Here is a 19796-nt window from a genome sequence, read left to right as displayed (position 1 = left end):
CAGCCATTGACTTAGTGGTAAGGTCTCGCGTGTCAACTGGGCTGTAATGACCTACGTGCCAGAAAATGAAATTACCGCAAGAGCCACGCGGTAACTCCAGATTGGCATATGTTGGGTGCGCATAGACGCTTACGCATCTTAGTAAAAGCAACCCTAAATGGGCTGGGCAAACAGTAGTAGTAATATTGTCAGGCTTCTTCCCTGGAAGCACTGGGTTGTGAGCCCTTGGACCACTACCGTGGAGCGGCAGTGGCAGGCAAGGTCATCGTCAAAGCAGAGACGAGGCAAGGCTGGACTGGAACCGCAGACTGGAGTTCTGCACTGGAATACACAGGACTGGAACGCACCAGACGGGTGCGCACTGGACTGGAACCCACTGGACTGGTACACACTGGAGTGGAGCCCACTGGACTGGAACACATGGGACCGGAACCTGCTGGACAGGAACACACTGGACCTAGGCTTCACCTACTCTTAGCCACCGTTCCCCGAGGGTTGAGCCCTCAGGTTTGGGCAGCCGGTAGGGCTTACAGGAAAACCGGAACTAGCAAGCAGGAACAACAGGAATCAGGATGCAGAAGTGCCCCCAGGCACCTAGGCGAAAGCAAGGCAGACAGGCAGAGAATGTCCGGGTTCCGACAATAGTCAGGTCTGGCCACAGACAGAGAATATCCGGGTTCAGGCAGTAGTCGGGTCAGGCAGCAGGCAGCAAGTATCGGGGTTCAGGCAGCAGTCAGGTCAGACAGCAGGCAGAGAGTAGTCAGATTCAGGCAATGGTCAGGTCAAGTAGCAAGGAGTACTGGCAGCGGACAGGACTAGGGCTGAAGCTCCAGAAGCAAAGGAAAACACGGGAAAACCAGAAAGCTAAACATAAGAAAAACTAGTAAAGCTGTACACAAGCTAACAAGAAAGCTATGCCCAAGCTAACTAGTCACAAGCTAGAAACTCACACTAAGCAAAACACAGGAGAACTAGTAACGCTGTACACAAGCTAACAAGCAAAACTATACCCAAGCTAACTAGTCACACGCTAGGAACTCACAACACACAGGAGAACTAGTAAAGCTGTACACAAGCCAACAAGAAAAGCTATGCCCAAGCTACTAGTAGCAAGCTAGAAACTCACACTGAACTGGACAAGGTAGCAGTGCACAGAGCACTCTAACTTACCAGGGACCTTAGACAATGCAAAGGCTGCAGTCTCTAAGTGATTAATAAAGCCCTTCAACACCTGAGGAGCAGCTGCAGCCATCAGTAAGCAACTATGGAGGCTGTCCAGGCACAAACAAGAGAGACAAGTCCGGCAGCCTGGAAGACCCAGACCGGACTGGGCTAAAGTCTGGAATGGGTAGGAACAGCAAGACAAACTATGACAGCCACTGGCTCAGGCCACCAGCGGGTGAGAGGAGCACAAACCAAGGAGCAGGCAGAGCGCACACAGAACATAGAGAGAGACTTAGAATACCTAGATGCAGCACATAGGAGCAAACAGCCAGGCTGGAGATAGAGGTAGAGCTAACTCAGGCAGCACACCTAGGTGCAGTAGAGTGGAGTAATTAGAGCCATGCTGGAAGCAGCCAGCACACAGATGGAAAACTACTCCAGAAAGGATAGGCAGAAGCCAGCTTAGAAGCTGACCCCCAGAAATAAGGTAAGTCTGAGGGTGGTCACGGCCACAGACGTGACAAATATGCACAGGAGTAAAAATGATGTAAATGAAAGGTGCTATAAAAATGGTCTATAGTCTATTTCTAGTTTAAGACCGTGTGGATATTGTATTGCTGTAAAAGATCAGCCTGCTTACTTTATCACTACAGACTGCTCTGAGAATAAATTACTGCAGATTCTTTTGGATTCATATTGGGTAAATGAGACTTTTTATTATAGATGGATTCACTTCAAAGTGGAGTGTGTATAAGTCATTATTGTCTGAGATACACAATGATTAAGATTTTATACACACACACACACACTTGAGCCCACAATGATTAAGCTATATAAGTGAAGAGAACTGAAGAAAAGAAACAATCATTACATCACTGATCATGAATTACCACATTCAGGCTCTTGTCATCAACTGGGAAGCCCTGAAATTCAGTGAAAATCTGAAGTCTTGTGATCAGGAGCGATCTTCTCTACTCGATACGTCTATCCATAGATGAGCTTCTGCCTTCACTGTTCAAAGCCCCCCCCCCCCCCCTTTTTATTAGGTTGAAACTTTGTCAGCGCTATGGAAAATTACCAAGACATGCAAGGGAATATAGTCACATGCTCTTGGTTTCAAGTAAACAAGCCACTGGCCAGATGGCTTGTTTCTTGAGCCTTAAACATGTTCCACTTCCCCATTTGCACATACTTCAGCTTGTTTTGCAAGAAAAAGCTAGTTTGTGTCAGAAAACAGGAACTTCAAAGTAAACTGTCTGTTTAGAGTAGAGTTGACAAACAACCTTTAAAATCTTTCTATTACAGATGTATAGTATTTAACTGGAAAATAAGTTGTTGTTCATTGTAATAATTTGATGTCAGAAGGGGAGGGACCTGGCTGAGACACGTAGCGTGGTTGAGGAGAGCCTCTGCATCACAGTGCTGTACATCTGTTCTGCCAGCAGAGGGAAGGATCCAGAAGCTATAAAGGGAAGCTTGAGGGGAAGGGCTAACACCAATGACAGGAGGTGGCAGTAGGGGAGGCAGGAGAGGATATGCACACTATTGCTTAAATCAGGGACAGATGGTTGCCAAACAAGGAATTGTCAGGGACAGGGGCCTGAAAATTGGGGATATCCAGTAACCCTACCTATTGATAGCTAGAATGAGGGGGTCAAGAATGATTCCTCTTTGAAGGACAGAAGTATATTTTGAGCATTCCACCTGAATGTCTCCTAGATTGGTTGTGGGCAAACCAGCATACAGGCCAAAACTAGCCCACAAGCTCTGGCAGAATGGTTCTCTGGTGCCTCTTTAACAAAATCTTACTCCTGGGGGAATTCTGCACAAACAAAATTGAAAATTCTGCACACTTATTTGTAAATTTATTTTGTGTGTGTGTGCAGAATTTCCCTATTATAAAGGCTGGCATCTCCCCCCCCCCCCCCCCAGGTATGAATATCTCTCCGCCCCACCACCACCTCCACTGCCACAGCAGTTTACCATGCACCTTCTCATTTTCATGACACACACACACACCTCATTCACCTTTTTCTAGCCCCCTCACAGTCCATCCACCTTTTTTCCAGCCCTCTTCCTGTATATATTTATTTATTTATTTGGATTTTTATATATACCATTCACCTTTTTTCCAGTCCCCCACACTCTCCACTCTCCATCCACCTATTTTTTTCAGCTCCCCCCAATCCATCTTTATTTTCCCACACTCTTCCCCCCCACCCTTCCTTCACACTCTCTGCCCCAATGTGGCAAGAGGAAGAGCTGACTGCTGCATATTGACCTGCTTCCTTCTCCTCTGCCATCCCGGGTCTGACTATTCCTTTGAGCCTCACGGGCCTCTGTACCATTTTACCTGGCACCAACGTCAGGCTCACCGGTCTAAAATTTCCTAGATCACCTCTAGAACCCTTTTTAAAAATTGGGAATAAATTGGCCACCCTCCAATCTTCCAGTACCATGCTTGATTTTAAAGATAAATTACATAGTACTAACAATAGTTCTGCAAGTTCATTTTTTAATTCTACCAGTACTCCAAGATGTATACGATCCAGTCCTGGTGATTTGCTACTCTTCAGTTTGTCATATTGCACCATTACATCTTCCAGGTTTACAGAGATTTGATTCAGTTTCTCTGATTTGCGGCTTTGCAGCTTTTCCTCTAGTTGCGCTGGAGTGGTAAGTGTGCTGGGAAGGAGGGAGGGAGACAGCCAGAAAGTGAGTATCTTTTGCCTCTCTGTACTACAAAAGTATACTGCACAGAATTGTGTGTGGGAAAGGAAGAATTGTGCACAGACTGTGGAGGTAGAGAATTCTGAGCAAATTCTGCATTGTGCAGTAGCACAGAATTTCCTCAGAAGTAATATCTGTTGGCCAGCAAGTTGATACAACCTCTTTGCTGAGAAAACAATTGCTGTTCTGCAGTTGAAATGGCCCTGTGGCTCCCTTGGTGATGTCCTCGGTGAAGACCTGGTGTGTGGACATTTGAGCCCTTTGCCATTGAAATGTCTGAGACATTTAGCTTTGCTGATGACCTCACCACGGAACCGAGAGCCAAGGCAGTGGTGGAGCTAGGGATCATTGTTTTTGCTGCATTTTGATGTCAAAGCCATTGCTGGGACCTGCAGATTGAGCTGCTGCAGCCCACACCCCAGACATTTCCATCCCACTGGTACAGCCCACACCCCAGAAATTCCCACTGGTACCTAATCAGACTCTTAGCTAAGAAGACACATAATCTCTGTTTTGCAGTGAGAATAAACTCCTTTTCTAAATGTGAAAAAGGTAAATACAATGACAAAACAGAAACCTGTAGCATTTCTATATTTTTTTAATGTCTGTATTGCATATTCACTTATGATTCTGGCATGAAGATTGACTTGAGTTGTTGTCACTGTACTTGTTTCTCTTTCCTCCTTCTGTCTCTTATTCGTTCGTTAATGTTTTTAGATTGATCATTATGGACCAGATTCTATAAATGGTGCCGATTAAAATATGTCACTCAACGGTATTCTATAAAGGGCACTCTAGGATGAGTAGTCTTTATAGAGTAGCGTTGAGTGCTTAATTCAGCATTCAACTTTGGGTGCAAGGATGTCAACTGAAATGTGGTGTAAATCCAGGTACACAAATTGGGTGCAGATCCTGATATTCTGTAACACTTCATGCATGTTTTGTGAATGCTAATGTCCCTCCCATGGCCACACCCCGTTTTAAGTTGCATGCGATCCAGACACACACACTGCTACAGAATAGCATGTAGCTAGATTGGCACTCGAATCATATTTGGTGCCAATTAAGTGGTAGCTCCAATAATTAAATCATTGGAGCTCACTAACGAACTATTTTGGGTACCAGTCTGGGATCAGTGCCCAAATTTGGGCAACCTTTATAGAATTGGGGGTATGTGACTTGATTGTAATGTAGACTTCCTTATATGTTCTTTTGAGTCTTTCCTCTGTATTTGCTTTTCAAATTGTAAGCTGTTTATTCGATATATTGTCAATCAAAAATCTAAAGGAGTAATTTGAAATGGAATGTGAAATTGTACAGTAATTGAACAAAATTACATTTTCCACTTGGAAAATTACATCCTTCATGTCCAATTTTCTCATAACAGTGATACAAAATGTTCTGGCCTTAATTTTTAGTCTTATAGGAGTTATGTCTACAGTAAGGGAGCAATTCTATAATTGGACACCAAAGCTAGGCATATGGGTCCCAAGATTCTGTTACAGAATACTAGTACAAAGGAAAGAGAAAGGGGATGGGACTTGATATACCGTTTTTCTGTGACTACAATCAAAGCGGTTTACGCATTATATACTACTACTACTTATCACTTCTATAGCGCTACAAGCAGATGCTTATTTTGTACCTGGGGCAATGGGGGGGTTAAGTGACTTGTCCAGAGTCAAGAAGAGCTGCAGTGGAAATTGAACCCAGTTCCTCTGATTCTGAGGCAACTGCACTAACCATTAGGCACACCTCCTTTATACTATGTTGAAGCAGCGTAGGCGAGAGTAGGCCTGGAGCCTTGTTAAAACACAGCCACAGTTTATGTTCAGGGAAATGGGTGAACTGTTCCTTTCATAGGTCAAGAGAAAATAAACACAAAAATCAGTCCTTGTATTCATAGTTCTATCCCATGGCCTGCTCCTGCATCACTTGGTCTGCTTTTTACTGTCATGTGGCATTTCTTATTTGTGTGTTGTTATGTATTTTTCTAAGTATTTATAAAATAGAAAATTGAGGGTTTCACCACATTGCTATATTTTGTCCATGCAGCCAATGGAGAATATTACCAGATGTTAATGGTTAATGAGAATCATACCTCTAGTCCTGATCTATCAACTTACACAGTAGAAGACATTGAGAACATAACCTCTGAATACACCTTGAAGAATTCAGTAAGTCCTTATATTTAGCAAAGATAAAGGACTGTGTTCTTGACAAAATGTTATATGAATTATTGATCATCCAGGTGAATATATCTTTCTGGCTTAATCTGTTTTGGAATTAGGCCCATTACAAACAAATTTACTCTCCTATTTACAAAGCCGCACAGCAACGCTGTCACATTCCATCAAAGTGAATGAGCTTCGTAGGCATTAGCGCACTGGCAGCTGCTATCACGGATAATTTTATAAAGTCATTTTCATGTAGTATAGCCTCTTATAAAATATCAACTGTATAAAAGTGTGTGCTTTGATATGATAGCACATAATTTTCCAGTAGGTATGTGCATGGGTGGAGTTTACAAGTATGTACATAGATTTTAAAATATGCTAATTTGTATATACACTTGAAGAATTTCCACAAAAGACACAATTTCTTCCATCTGTGCTAGTACTTTATAAAGACATTTAAGTGTCTATGTATATTTTTAAATAGTGCCTAAGTAGGCACTGTTATCAAATTACCCTTTATAAATCTGCATTGACAGTAGCTTAAGCTTCTATCCCACCTTCTCTTATGGGCTGGATGATCTGATGACAGTGCCACCATGGGCCTGAAGATTAAGGAATATTAAGTCACTTGTAATTGTAAATTGCATGTTATATATTAGGCTGACTTGGTATAGAGCAGGGTTGTCCAATCTTGGCCCTCAGGGGTCGCAATCCAGTCATTCAGGATTTCCCCAATGAATATGTATGAGATGTATTTGTATGCACTTCCTCCATTGTATGCAAATAGATCTTATGCAAAGGCTGAGGTTGGACACCCGTGGTATAGAGATTTGATCTGTTCCAAATTTAATTTCATCTCCAATATCCATGTTTGTGTTTGGAAAAGACCTGTGCAACTCCATAGTTCAGTTCATAGTGTCCCATCTGCTTGCAGTTCCTTTTTATTAATGCAGATTTATATTTTCTACTTGAAGTTGCATAAACTACGATTATTATTATGTAGGCCCTTGTGAGCTTAGATCAGCAGTATACTGTGGTGTAGGTTTTAAAAAAATATATTTCTAAGGGCTCCTTTTAAAAGTCACAGTAGTGATTACCATGTGCTGAATTGCGACAAAGCCAATAGGAATTGAATTGGCTTCATCACATTTGGCGCACCACTAATGGCTAGCACAGCTTTATAAAAGGAGCTCTAAATTTTGTGGAGAAAACTGTTCAATTATTTTAAACATGTTTCCATTCATTGAAGTGTGCACTGTCATGTTTAGTGACCTAATCATGTTGTATATCATACTATGTTCATAGAATGGCATATATGGCATTTATTTATTATTTTAATATTTATACAAGTCATTTATCATATTTTGGGGGGGGGGGAGATTGCCTATGAAATATATCTGTTTTATAAATGGAAGAATACACCAGAGAGCATAACTAGATATAGATATTCAAATTCTGAAGTAATGGCATGCATAATGAGGATAATTTTGAGGGGATGCCTAGTTAGAGCGCCATTTAAGGCACCTATTTGAAGCCTATTTTATAAAGACAAATAGGCACCCCAAAATATGTTTCATGGTTTATTATGCTTATTAGAAAATATGATTTATGGTTTATTATACCTATTAGAAAACATTGTTTATAGTTTATTATTCTTTATTAGAGATTTGCTATACAGCTTCATTTTCAGTGGCAAGTCGAAGTGGTGTATGTTTTATTAAACTTGGTATATCACTTAACTTTGACAGATCACATCAATTTACGCTAAAAAAAATATAATAATACAATATAATAATAATACAATAGAAAAAGAATTTCAGCCAATATTTGTTTTAGGCTTTTACTAATTGTCGACAAGTCAAACATACAAACATATAATACTTTATAAAAATTGAAGTCTGCAGAGTCTACAATCGCAAGATTAAAAGGTTGTTTAAAAAACCACGTAGTTCCTTGGGCAGAACGTTCCTAAATGATGAAGCTATCCAAATAAAGGCCTTTGAGTGAGTGGATTCCCATTTAGCCCTTGATATACAGGGTACAACCAATGTATTATCTTGAAAGGCACCTAAAACCTGGACATGGGTATATGGAATTACTAAAGCATGAAGATAAGAAGGCTGAAATTCATAGTATGTCCTATGTACCAATGACAATATCTTAAAGGGTATAGGTAACCAATGATGATTGAAAAACAGAGGGGTAATATGATCAAGTTGCCTTGCATTACCTAACAATCTAAGGGCTGCATTTTGTATTGTCTGCAATCTTTTAGAATTATAGTTTGATATACCTGCATAAGCAGTACAGTAATGGTCTTAAACTACAAACGAAGGATAAGAAAGGAACTCCAATAAAGTCATAGTATGGAGTCAAAACACAACAGTCACATTCATTCTTAAAAGTATAAAATAGAAACAGAAATTATTACATAGTTACTATATTCCACAGTTGAAAATCCCATCTAAATCCCTAGTTAATAATCAAAAGCTACATTAAAACAGTAAGTTTTCAGAAGTTTATTGAAAACACTATAAAAATGCAACAAAAGGAGTAAGTCATTCCAGAATTCAGGGGCTAAAAAATAATACGCATTGTCTTGTACTTTTCCACTTTGCTTGAAAAGGATTGGGAAAACCCAAATAATTGTTCAAGGAGTGTAAAATCTGAGAAGAGTTACATGGGTTGATAAGAGAGACAGGGGTGCCATATTGAATTGTTTTAAATGTCAAGATCCAAATTTTGAATTGGATTTGAAAGCATACCACAACCCAGTGTAGTTCCTTAAAAAGTGGAGTGATATGATATTGTCTTTTGGCAAGCCAAATAAAATGGGAAGCAGTATTTTGTAGAGATTGTAGACATTTAGTTCTAATTGAATTATGCCAGTATAAATCACGTCAGTAACAAAGTTTAGAAGAAACAAAGGTGTGGTAAAGTGTGTGTGGAGAGAATTGGGATCTAGAAAATTATGGATTGATCTAAGTCTATGAAGGGAGAGGAAACCTGCTTTCAGAACAGCAGAAGTGTGTTTGGAAAAAGTAAGGTGGGTATCAAGGGTTTCTCCTAGATAGCGGAAGGAGTCTGCTGAACTAATTGGAGAGTCAAAAAGCAGTACAGTTGAGGATGGAGTACAATGACCTGTAATCCAGCAATCTATTGTTTTGTCTGGGTTCAAAACAAGGTGATTAGAAAGCCAAGAACCTGTTTGAGGCAGGTTTGCAGTGATATCAGATTGATGTTGGAGTCATCTCTGTAGTGAATCAGAAGGATGTCATCAGCATAGAATTAAAAGCTGATTCCTGAGGGCTGAATCAGTTGGGCTAGGGGACTGAGAAAGATATTAAAAAGAATACCAACGTAAGTGGCAGGTGTGGGCATTTTACACCAGCCTTAGTGCTGGTATAGATGTCCACACCAATATTTGTCAAGTAGTACATACACAAATTATAGTATTTTGTAATCTACACAGTAAACACTATCATTTTAAAGCATGTATATTTGAACTGGTCGGTATTTTATAAGAGTTCATTGCACATGTATATGGCCATATATTCAATTAATTTTCAGGCCACATGCATGTGTCTTTTTTTTTTTTTTTTTTGCTGTGTTAATATACAGTCCTTAGTTCATTGACATGTTAAGATCTTAGTTAAGGACAGTCCATTGAATTACTATTTATCTAAACAGTTGTTACCTGTGCAATTTCTAGGACATGTTTGCTGTAGCTGTTTCTCTGATCACTGGGAAAATTATGTACATTTCTGCCCAAGCTGCCTCCATTTTACACTGTAAGAGAGATGTCTTCAAGGATGCCAAATTTGTGGAATTTTTGGCTCCTCAAGATGTTAGTGTGTTCTACAGTTCTGCCACACCTTACAGGTTGCCTTCATGGCGTGTTTGCAACAGAATTGGTGAGTATCTGTCTTTCGGGGTTCTGTTTATCAATTTATTAAACAAACAGACAATTGTCAGAGGGTGGACGTTACAGTAGGTAAAGCCAGCATCTAAAGAGGTGAACCGAGTGACCTCAAGTGTCTGCATATCATTGTTCTTTAGTTAGTTCTGATGTGTGCCAAATTACAAAGAATATAATGAATATCTTAGAGATGGGACAGTTTTATAATTCACTAAATGCACACTCTCCTTAATTCTTATATTTCTCCTATATATCTCTTATTATGTTTGCTTGTTATAATATTACCATGTCATTTCACTATCATGTACCAAAACACTTCTGCTATTACTAAATGTATAATTCCTCATGTATTACCACTATTCATGATGTATTGTAAGCCACATTGAGCCTGCAAAGAGATGGGATACTGTGGGATACAAATGCAACAAATAAAATAAATAAATAATAGTATATTTCTCAGTGAGATTTTAATATTAACTAGGAGAACAGTTCCTGCTAGACAGCGAAAGTACATGGGACAGTGGCATGTACTTTGACTAGTGCCTTTCCCAGAGATATTAACATCGTACTAGTTTTTAAAATGTTTAATAACAATTACCTTAAAATTACATGAAATGCTATTGTTGTTAGATCAACTAATGGAAGCTGGTTTTACACTTTACTGATTGATTCATAGATATATCACAGTTGCTCGATAATTTTCTGAATTAGACAGTAAAGAGACATTTGTATATATAATTAACTGTATTTAACTGTGTAATATTTTTAGATTCTTCCGTCCAGGACTGTGTACAGGAGAAATCTTTCTTTTGTCGTATCAGGTAAGACCCTTTGTTAAAACTGTTGGTTTGTTGCAATAATTAGCTTTTCTTTGGTGCCAGAAGAAAACTCTGCCTGATGCTGCCACATACATGACTGCTGGTTGCTTAAGAAAATTAAGGAATCATGGTATAGGAGGCAATGTCCTTCTATAGAATAACGGAGGGTAGGATTAAATGGCTATTTTTCAGAATGGCGGAGGGTGAATAGTGGAGTGCCTCAGGGATCTGTACTGGAACCAGTGCTAGTTAACATATTTATAAATGATCTGGAAATTGGAGCGACGAGTGAGGTGATTAAATTTGCAGATATTACAAAACTATTCATAGTTGTCAAAACACATGCAGATTGTGAAAAATTGCAGGAAGACATTAGGAAACTGAAAGACTGGGCATCCAGATGGCAGATGAAATTTAATGTAGACCAATGCAAAGTGATGGACATTGGGAAGAATAATCCGAATCATAGTTATCTGATGCTAGGGTCCACTTTAGGAGTCAGCACTCGAGAAAAAGACCTAGGTGTCATTGTAAACAATATGCTGCCTAGTGGTTACTGCAGCGACCTGAGAACCTGGGGAACTGGGTTTGATTCCCAGTGCAGATCCTTGTGACTCTGGGCAAGTCAGTTAACCCTCCATTGCCCCAGGTACAAAATAAGTACCTGTAATGTAAACCACTTTGATTGTAACCACAGAAAGGCAGTATAGCAGGTCCCAATCCCTTTCCCTCCCCCCTTCCATCCAGTGTGCGGCGATGGCCAAAGAAGCAAACAGGATACTAGGAATTATTAGGAAAGGGATGCAAAATAAGACCAAAAATATTATGCTTCTGTATCGCTCCATGGTGTGACCTCACCTTGAGTATTGTGTTCAATTCTGGTCACCATATCTCAGAAAAGATATAGCGGAATTAGAAAAGGGTCAAAAAAGAGCGACCAAAATGATAGAGAGGATGGAAGTCCCATAGGAGGTAAAGCTAAAGAGGTTAGGGCTCTTCAGCTTGGAAAACAGACGGCTGAGGAGGGATATGATTGAGGTCTACAAAATCCTGACTGAGCACCGGTTTCCCGTGTCCTCCCGCATTGCCTTTAAATCGCTAATCATTGTACATCAAGTCATACACATTGGCTTACCTTCCTTTCTCTTTAGTCTTTTTATTCCGTTTGTTCCTTCTCTTACTCTTTGCTCCTCCAGTCAGCATCTCCTTACACTGCCTTCATTTCGCCATGTCTGGGTTGATATTCGCCGGTACTGCTTTAGCATTGTTATCCCGTCCCTTTGGAACTCACTCCCAGCCCCCTTCAAGGTTGAATTATCTTACCAGAAACGTAAAACTGCTCTTAAGATTAACAATAATCAGTTGATAATCTTGCCTCTTTTCTGTATATTGCAAATCTATCAATATGTACACTATTTGTCATTTATTTGCTAATCTTGTTACTCTCAGCCACTTCATCATACTACGTCACTATTGTTGAAATTCAAACTCTGTATTTTTAATCTAAACTGTAAACTACATTGAACTCAAGCTTGTTTTCAGGATAATGTGGGATATAAATGTCATAAATAAATTCACCTCTTTAAACAAGCATTTCCCATAATCTTGATTTATTCTTTTCTATTTCTGAAATTTGCATACTCATTTGTTGCAGCATACCTTTATACAACTTCTACTCCTACTACTGCTACTAATCATTTTTATAGTGCTACTACACGTACGCAGCTCTATACAAATTATATGCAGGTGCTTTCTCTGTCACTAGAGGGCTTATAATCTAAGGGCCCCTTTTTCCAAGCTGCAGCAAAAGAGAGCCTGTGCTGCCTTTGGCACGTGTTTTTCACACCTGACGAGGCCCCCTTTTACCGCAGTGGGTAAAAGGGAAGTCTCTCCTACATGAAACGGCCGTGTGGCAAGTAAAGCACTTACCGCGTGGCCATTTCGGGGGGGGGGGGGGGACCCTTATCATCATCCATTGAGGTGGTGGTAAGGACTCCGACGCTAACCTGGTGCACTGCCCGATTACTGCTGGGTACACTCCTGTGCTACAAAAATAAATGTATTTTTGTAGTGCTGGGTATGATGGCACGCTAGGAGGGGCATTTTCGAAAGAAACGTCCAAGTTGCGATTTGGACGTCCTTGCAAAATGACGAAATCCAGGGGCAGGGAAACCTGTATTTTCGAAACAACATGGATGTCCATCTTTCATTTCGAAAATACCATCAGAGACGTCCAAATCCTTAAATTTGGATGTTCCTAGACATGGACATTTCTGACTTTCAGCGGTTTTCGAAACCAAAGACATCCATGTCAAAAACGTCCTAATGCAAGCCATTTGGGTGTGGGAGGAGCCAGCATTTATAGTGCACTGGTCCCCCCTGACATGCCAGGACACCAACCGGGCACCCTTGGGGCACTGCAGTGGACTTCATAAAATGCTCCCAGGAACATAGCTCCCTTACCTTGTTTGCTGAGCCCCCCCCAAAACCCCACTACCCACAACTGTACAACACTACCATTGCCCTTACGGGTGAAGAGGGGCACCTATATATGGGTACAGTGGGTTTCTGGTGGGTTTTGGAGAGCTCGCTGTTTCCTCCACAAATGTAACAGGTGGGGTGGTATGGGCCTTGGTCCCTCTGTCTGAAGTGCACTGTAGTACCCACTAAAACTGCTCCTGGGACCTTCATGCGCTGTCATGGACCTGAGTATGACATCTGAGGCTGGCACAACATATTTTTAAAGATGTTTTTTTGAGAGTGGGAGGGGGTTAGTGACCACTGGGGGAGTAACAGGAGGTCATCCCCGATTTTCTGCAGTGGTCATCTGGTCATTTCGGGCACCTTTTTGTGCCTTATTCATAATAAAAACACGTCCGGGTGAAAACGTCCAAGTGTTCGTCAGGGACTCCTTGCTTTTTTCAATTATGAGTCAAAGACGTCCAAGTGTTAGGCACACCCAAGTCCCGCCTTCGCTACACCTCCAACATGCCCCCTTGAAATTTGGACGTCCTTGCGACGGACTGCAGTTGGAGACTCCAAAATCGGGTTTTGATTATACCGATTTGGATGTCCTTCTCTTTCGAAAATGAGCCCATGGGGTGGGAAGTACCGCCGGGCTGCTGCAGTAGCCCGGCAGTACTTCCTGTTTAGCAACAGTAAGCCTGCATTGGTCTTGACCACCGCTTAGTAAAAGGGGCCCTAAGTTTTTGTACCTTCATGTGTTTGCCCCCACCCACTCCCACACTCAATTTCCCTTTATACGTTTATCTTGTCTCTGTAATTGAGTTTAATTTGTATTCCTTTTTTGTGTGCCTATCGTTTTTATTTTGTCTTCCCTGTTTGTTCTGTTATGTATTATTTCTATTCCCTTTTTTAATATTTTGTTAACTGCTTAGATGTCTGTTTATATGGTTTGCAGTATATCAAAAATTAACTGAAACTTGAAACTTCCACTATTCCAGGTGAATGAATTGCTGAAAGATTTGCTGCTCCACCAATTTTGGCCTTCTAACAGCCAATCTAAAACCTAAAAACTAGGGCAAAAATCCTTTATCTAACTACTGATATAATTTTACAATTTTTCATAATTTAAATCTTTTTTTTAAATATATAAATTGTGTTCAGAAATCAAATTGTATAGAAATTTATTACTGAAGATGGAGCATACTCAGTTTCCATCATTGCACATCCTTTAAGTTCATACTGAATGGCAGCATTGTGAAAATGATGTTCTCAATATCAAATATTGTGTGTATGTATGTGTATAAATCAACTTCTTTTACTCCCAAGGTATAAATGTTTTTGACATTCACAGTACTACCTCTACTGTAGATAGTTGAATAAACACTAATTTCTTCCTATCTTCAGTAAATTATCAACTTCATTACTTACTCCAACTGGGATCCCAGTTTCACTGCATCTGGCTTCATCAGGGGTTCTAGGATAACAAAAGAGAGGATAAAACAGCATACAAACATAAACAATAGCAAAAAAAAACCCACAACTGGGCCTTCAGGATTGAGATAAGTGTAGTCCTTTTAATTCTAAAAGAGACCCGACACGGGCCATGTTTCATCAGGAGTCTAGCACCAAAGGTTCTTATAAATTTAATAACACAAACTTGAAAAGAACCACACAGTCAAGGTATATCACCTGGGCTGAGGCAGTATAGACAGCAATACATTTAATAAGCAGCTGGCTTCATCTGGGGTTCTACAATATTTGTTTGGAACAATAGAGAGGATCCATCAGTTGAATATGATAGCTCTTTATTGGATTATTTGTATCACTTCTAACTGCCACACAATCTGAAGCAAGTATTAGTGAAAAACAAGTGCCCAACAAAAGGTCAAAAAGAATAATGGCACAAGTCCTTGCTATATGTTAAGCTGCAAATTATGCCTGCACATACTAAGACTGCCAGACTGGAGGTGGGAAATTCTGACATCGCTGTAGGGCTCCTCTATATACCCCTGTCTTCCTAGGTGCCTCCAAATCTGCTACTCTAGCCTCCAGAGATCAGACCCGCTCTCTGAGAACCAGTAGTTCTTTGCGCTGAATGCAAACACACTAGAATTGGAGGTCCATGCTGGGCTTTGACATCTAGAGTTCTATCACTGAAGGAACCTGCTTGTGTTCTCTTCTTTTGATTTTGTATGGTCAGGTGTTTTCTTCAATATTTTGGAAAATTTAATTTTTTCAGCTCTGTATGGATGACACATGTTGAGACTTTCTTTGTTTATTTCTGTAGTGGAGGCAGAGAACATGAAAATGAGATATGCTATCATCCATTCCGTATGAGTCCTTACCTTACAAAAGTACAAGAAACCAAGAGTGCAGATGATCAACTTTGCTGTGTATTGTTTGCAGAAAGAGTACATTCTGGTTATGAAGGTAATAGTAATATAGGATTTTATTTGTGATCATAAACTTGCATATAACTAGGCAGCATGTTGTATAACTGAAGTGACATAAGGTTAGATTTACTAAAAAGCACCACAGTATTACTATGCATCAACAAGTATTAATGCACATTATTTATGTTTACTTTGAGTCCAATTTTATGCAGTGAGATCTTATTACTAATGATGTATTAATGGCATTAGCACACATCAGTAAATCTAGCTCACATAAGAGCCTTAGTAAATTGGGTCCTTCTTACTTGTAGTAATTCCTTACATGTTGCTCACATAAATAAATAAACATTATTAGATTTCTATCCATGTAAAGCATTTTCTTACACATATATGCTGTATTGATAGCAATTTATATTGTAGCTCACATGCAGAGATAGCAAAAACTCCTGGTGAGGAAAATGAAAACAAAGAAACCAGGTACTTAAGTATATGCGGGACAATATTATAAACTGGCACCTAGAGGTACATGATCAAAAGTAGCAAAACATGAACAGACCCTCTATGTGTGAAACAACAGTCAAGAAAGGAGGTGTTGTTATTATTATTATTATGTTTTATATAGCTATTTTGAGACCCCTGAGGCAGGTGACTGTGCTCACTGAAACATGGCCCGTGTCAGGTTTTAATGCACTGGTGCTTTCAATAAAGGTTAGAAAACCTCATCCCTACGGCTGATCATCATTTGTTTCATCCTCTACTCCTTTCTTGACTTAGAGGTACACTTCACTTAAAAGCGCCAAAGGCACCATTAATTGTCAGGTGCCTATGTGCACTAGGCACTGTTCTGTAAGGTAGTGCCATAGTGCCTAACACCAAGAGGGGCATACACATGGGCGGCCCATGGGTATGTCTCCCAGTAATGCACTTACCCGCAATATTCACCTGGCGGCAGTCAGCGTGTTTTTAAATGCTGATCGTCGCCATCTAAATTATCCCCCCGTATTCAGTGCCAGACCATGACCAGGCACCAGCACTGAATATTGGGGGTTAATTGGGGGGGGGGGGCACATTGCTCCCTTCCACATTTTCGTATGTCATTGGTACCCATATGTGCCCTCTCCATCACTATCTAAAATCCTATTTAGGTGACGTGCGAGGTCCGCCACCTTCACACCAAGCAAGCAAGTGACCCAAGTAATTTTCATGTCCACCAGTTAGGGCACGTAAGTGACCCAAGCGATCCTCATGTCCACTAGCTATCTACATGCCTAATGATCGAATCACCAACTACAACAGCTGTCCTAACCCTTCCCTCCTGAGCAGAAGCCCCTGGAGAGACATCCTCAGTGTGAGAGGATATTGCATCCCCTGGTTTGCAGGTTATCCCAGTCTGTAAATCACCAAAGCACAGAGCAAAATAATCTTCACTTACCCCAAGACATATCATCTTCTCTTAGAACTCTTCTTCTGCATTTGTATATTTAAAGAGAGTGCAGCTGTGTTAAAACTACTACCAATTTGCTTGTTTGTATTTTATTTTTGGAATGCTATTACTGGACCAGTGCTTCCTTTGACTGAGATAGTACACCTTGGGTTTTGAAGTGGAGAATCCCTTCTCCTGGCAAAGAGTCCACATGTGTGTCTTATGGGTTGCCTCTGAACCAGTGAACCTCCTAGTTAGCATTTAAGCTTGGATAAGGGACTACAGACATATCATTGGGGGTAATTGTATAAATGAGTACCTCCATTTAGGCGCCCCAAGGGCACATGGTAGGAGCCTATTCTATAATGATTCTAGGCACCTAGGTTCCATTATAGAATACTAGTATAACCTGATATCAGTGTGACTAACATTAGTGTGACTGCACTTAATACGAGCGCCTATATGCACAGGTACCCACTTAACTTGCAGTATTCTGTGAGGTACACATGTAAATAGGAGTCTCACCTGTGTCTTGCCTATGTTCCAGTCCTGTGCACACTGTTCCTTGCATATGCAGGCTACCCTAGTTAAGTGGGTATTCACTGAACAGCACTTAGGTGTAATTTTTGTATTTATACACACATGTGCGCACATACACATATATGTCACATGCGTAACGAGTGTGTAGACAGGGTCACTTAGGTTATATAATTGCCCCGATTGTGCCTAATATAGAACATGCAAATAAAAATGAAAAGTCTTTTAGTCAGGGTCAATAAATAACTAGAATAAAAAATGTCCTGACAAAAACAAATACATATATAAAATGTTTAAAGCCAAGCAATATATAAGCTAAAAAAGATAACTATAAGTCATTCAGCTAAAGGCAGGTTCTTGAGATGTGCCATTTGTTTCATGAAAAATTCATTTGTTATGTCAGTCCTGGGGAGAGCTAGATTTTTTTCTTAATTATGATGTCTTTTGTTGAACCAGAGTTTGAAGGTGCATGTGTTTTATGATGGGCCATTTTAAGGTATTATAATCAACAGAGAATCTAGAAACCATGGTTTAGAACATGATGATCAGTGCGCAGATATTGCTAACAACTTTTTCTTTTACTTCCAGCACCTAGAATTCCTCCTGATAAGAGAATTTTTACAACTACTCACACACCAAATTGTTTGTTTCAGGATATAGATGAAAGGTAAATGACTCTTGTTTTAAGGGAAAGAGGAGGAGGAGGAGTTTGGGGATGGGGGACTTCTCACACAGCTTTCATACATATATTGTACATTGCATTTCTAGTATTGCACTTCCAGTTTAGGGTAATTTGGTGGCATATCCTCTTATGAACTCCTGTTTTCAGGCCATATAATTTTTGAATTATGGTTTACCATGAAATGTGGAGCGGTACTAGTGTAGAGGGCCTCAGATGAAACAAGATGGAACTGGAATTCAGAGGAACCAAATTTATTCAAAGACCCGACACAGCCTGTGTTTCAGCGAGTGTACACTTCCACCTGTTACAATGACTACAATACTGTTTCATAGATATTCCTAACACCAAAAGGCAAGTATCCACACAAGACTCGTAAGCAATAAAAAGTGGAGAAAGCCAGCCACAATGTCCAGGATGACCAAAGTTTATTCTTGAAACAGACTCTGGCAGAAATGTTTTGGTTGAAAAATAAACTTTAGTTATCCTGGACATTGTGGTTGGCTTTCTCCACTTGTTATTGTTCAGAGGTATTCCTACCAGATTGTTATGGATGTGGGCCTCAGTTAAACATTCTCTTCACTGTGCATTTGTGCTGACTCTCGCTCTCCAACATTATTGTATGTTGATACTTTGCTATTGTAACTCTGGATTCTCCGAGGACAAGCAGGCTGCTTGTTCTCACTGATGGGTGACGTCCACGGCAGCCCCCTCCAATCGGAAACTTCACTAGCAAAGGCCTTTGCTAGCCCTCGCGCGCCCATGCGCACCGCGCATGCGAGACCGTCTTCCCGCCCGAACCGGCTTGTGTTCGTCAGTTTTCTTTTATCCGCGCTCGGGACGGTCGTGTTTTGCCGCCGTTTCGTGCCCCTCTAGTTGACCTCGCGCGTCTTCGCGATTTTTGCTTTAAAAAAAAAAAAAAAAAAAAAGACCAATCCAGTCTTTACCTCTTTCCCGTGTTTCCAGCTTTTTCCCCGTGTAAGTTTCCTTTCGCTTTCGGGACCGGCCTATTTGGCCTCGGTACGAGTTTTTTTCTCCCTTCTTTTTGGTGCCTTTCGTCATCGCGAATTTTGATTTCGCCAGCGTGATTTTTCTGCCCATGTCATCGAAGTCTTCCAGCGGCTTCAAGAAGTGCACCCAGTGCGCCCGGGTAATCTCGCTCACTGATAGGCACGCTTCGTGTCTTCAGTGTCTGGGGGCTGGGCACCGCCCGCAGGCCTGCAGTCTTTGTGCTCTTTTGAAAAAGAGGACTCAGGTAGCGAGATTGGCCCAGTGGAACGCGTTGTTCTCGGGCTCTTCAACGACAACAGCACGGGACTCGCAGAGTGCATCGGCATCGACTGCATCGAGGCTTCTACCTCCTGCATCGTCGGTACCGAGACATCGAAAGGCTGCGTCGACGTCGGTGGTACCGGGACCTTCGCTATTACTGATGTCGTTGGACGGTGGTGCTTCGTCTGGAGTGCAGGTGAGGGCTGTCCATTCCCCTG

The 19796-nt window shown here is 40.8% G+C and overlaps 1 protein-coding gene across 1 annotated transcript in view; it reads left to right on the top strand.

Moving 5' to 3' along the window:
• Window positions 1-19796, top strand: part of PER2 (period circadian regulator 2) — a 199369-nt gene that overhangs the window by 23315 nt on the left and 156258 nt on the right. The window contains exons 5-9 of the mRNA XM_030215648.1: window positions 5950-6071; window positions 9784-9985; window positions 10760-10811; window positions 15562-15704; window positions 18216-18294. Of these exons, the coding sequence (XP_030071508.1) occupies window positions 5950-6071; window positions 9784-9985; window positions 10760-10811; window positions 15562-15704; window positions 18216-18294 (598 nt within the window). The remainder of the gene's footprint in view (window positions 1-5949; window positions 6072-9783; window positions 9986-10759; window positions 10812-15561; window positions 15705-18215; window positions 18295-19796) is intronic.

The sequence above is a fragment of the Microcaecilia unicolor genome, chromosome 10 (genome assembly GCF_901765095.1).
Source record: "Microcaecilia unicolor chromosome 10, aMicUni1.1, whole genome shotgun sequence".
In the NCBI taxonomy this organism is placed as follows: domain Eukaryota; kingdom Metazoa; phylum Chordata; class Amphibia; order Gymnophiona; family Siphonopidae; genus Microcaecilia; species Microcaecilia unicolor.
Note: the sequence above shows the minus strand (reverse complement) of the source record. Positions and strands in the feature narration are given on the sequence as shown.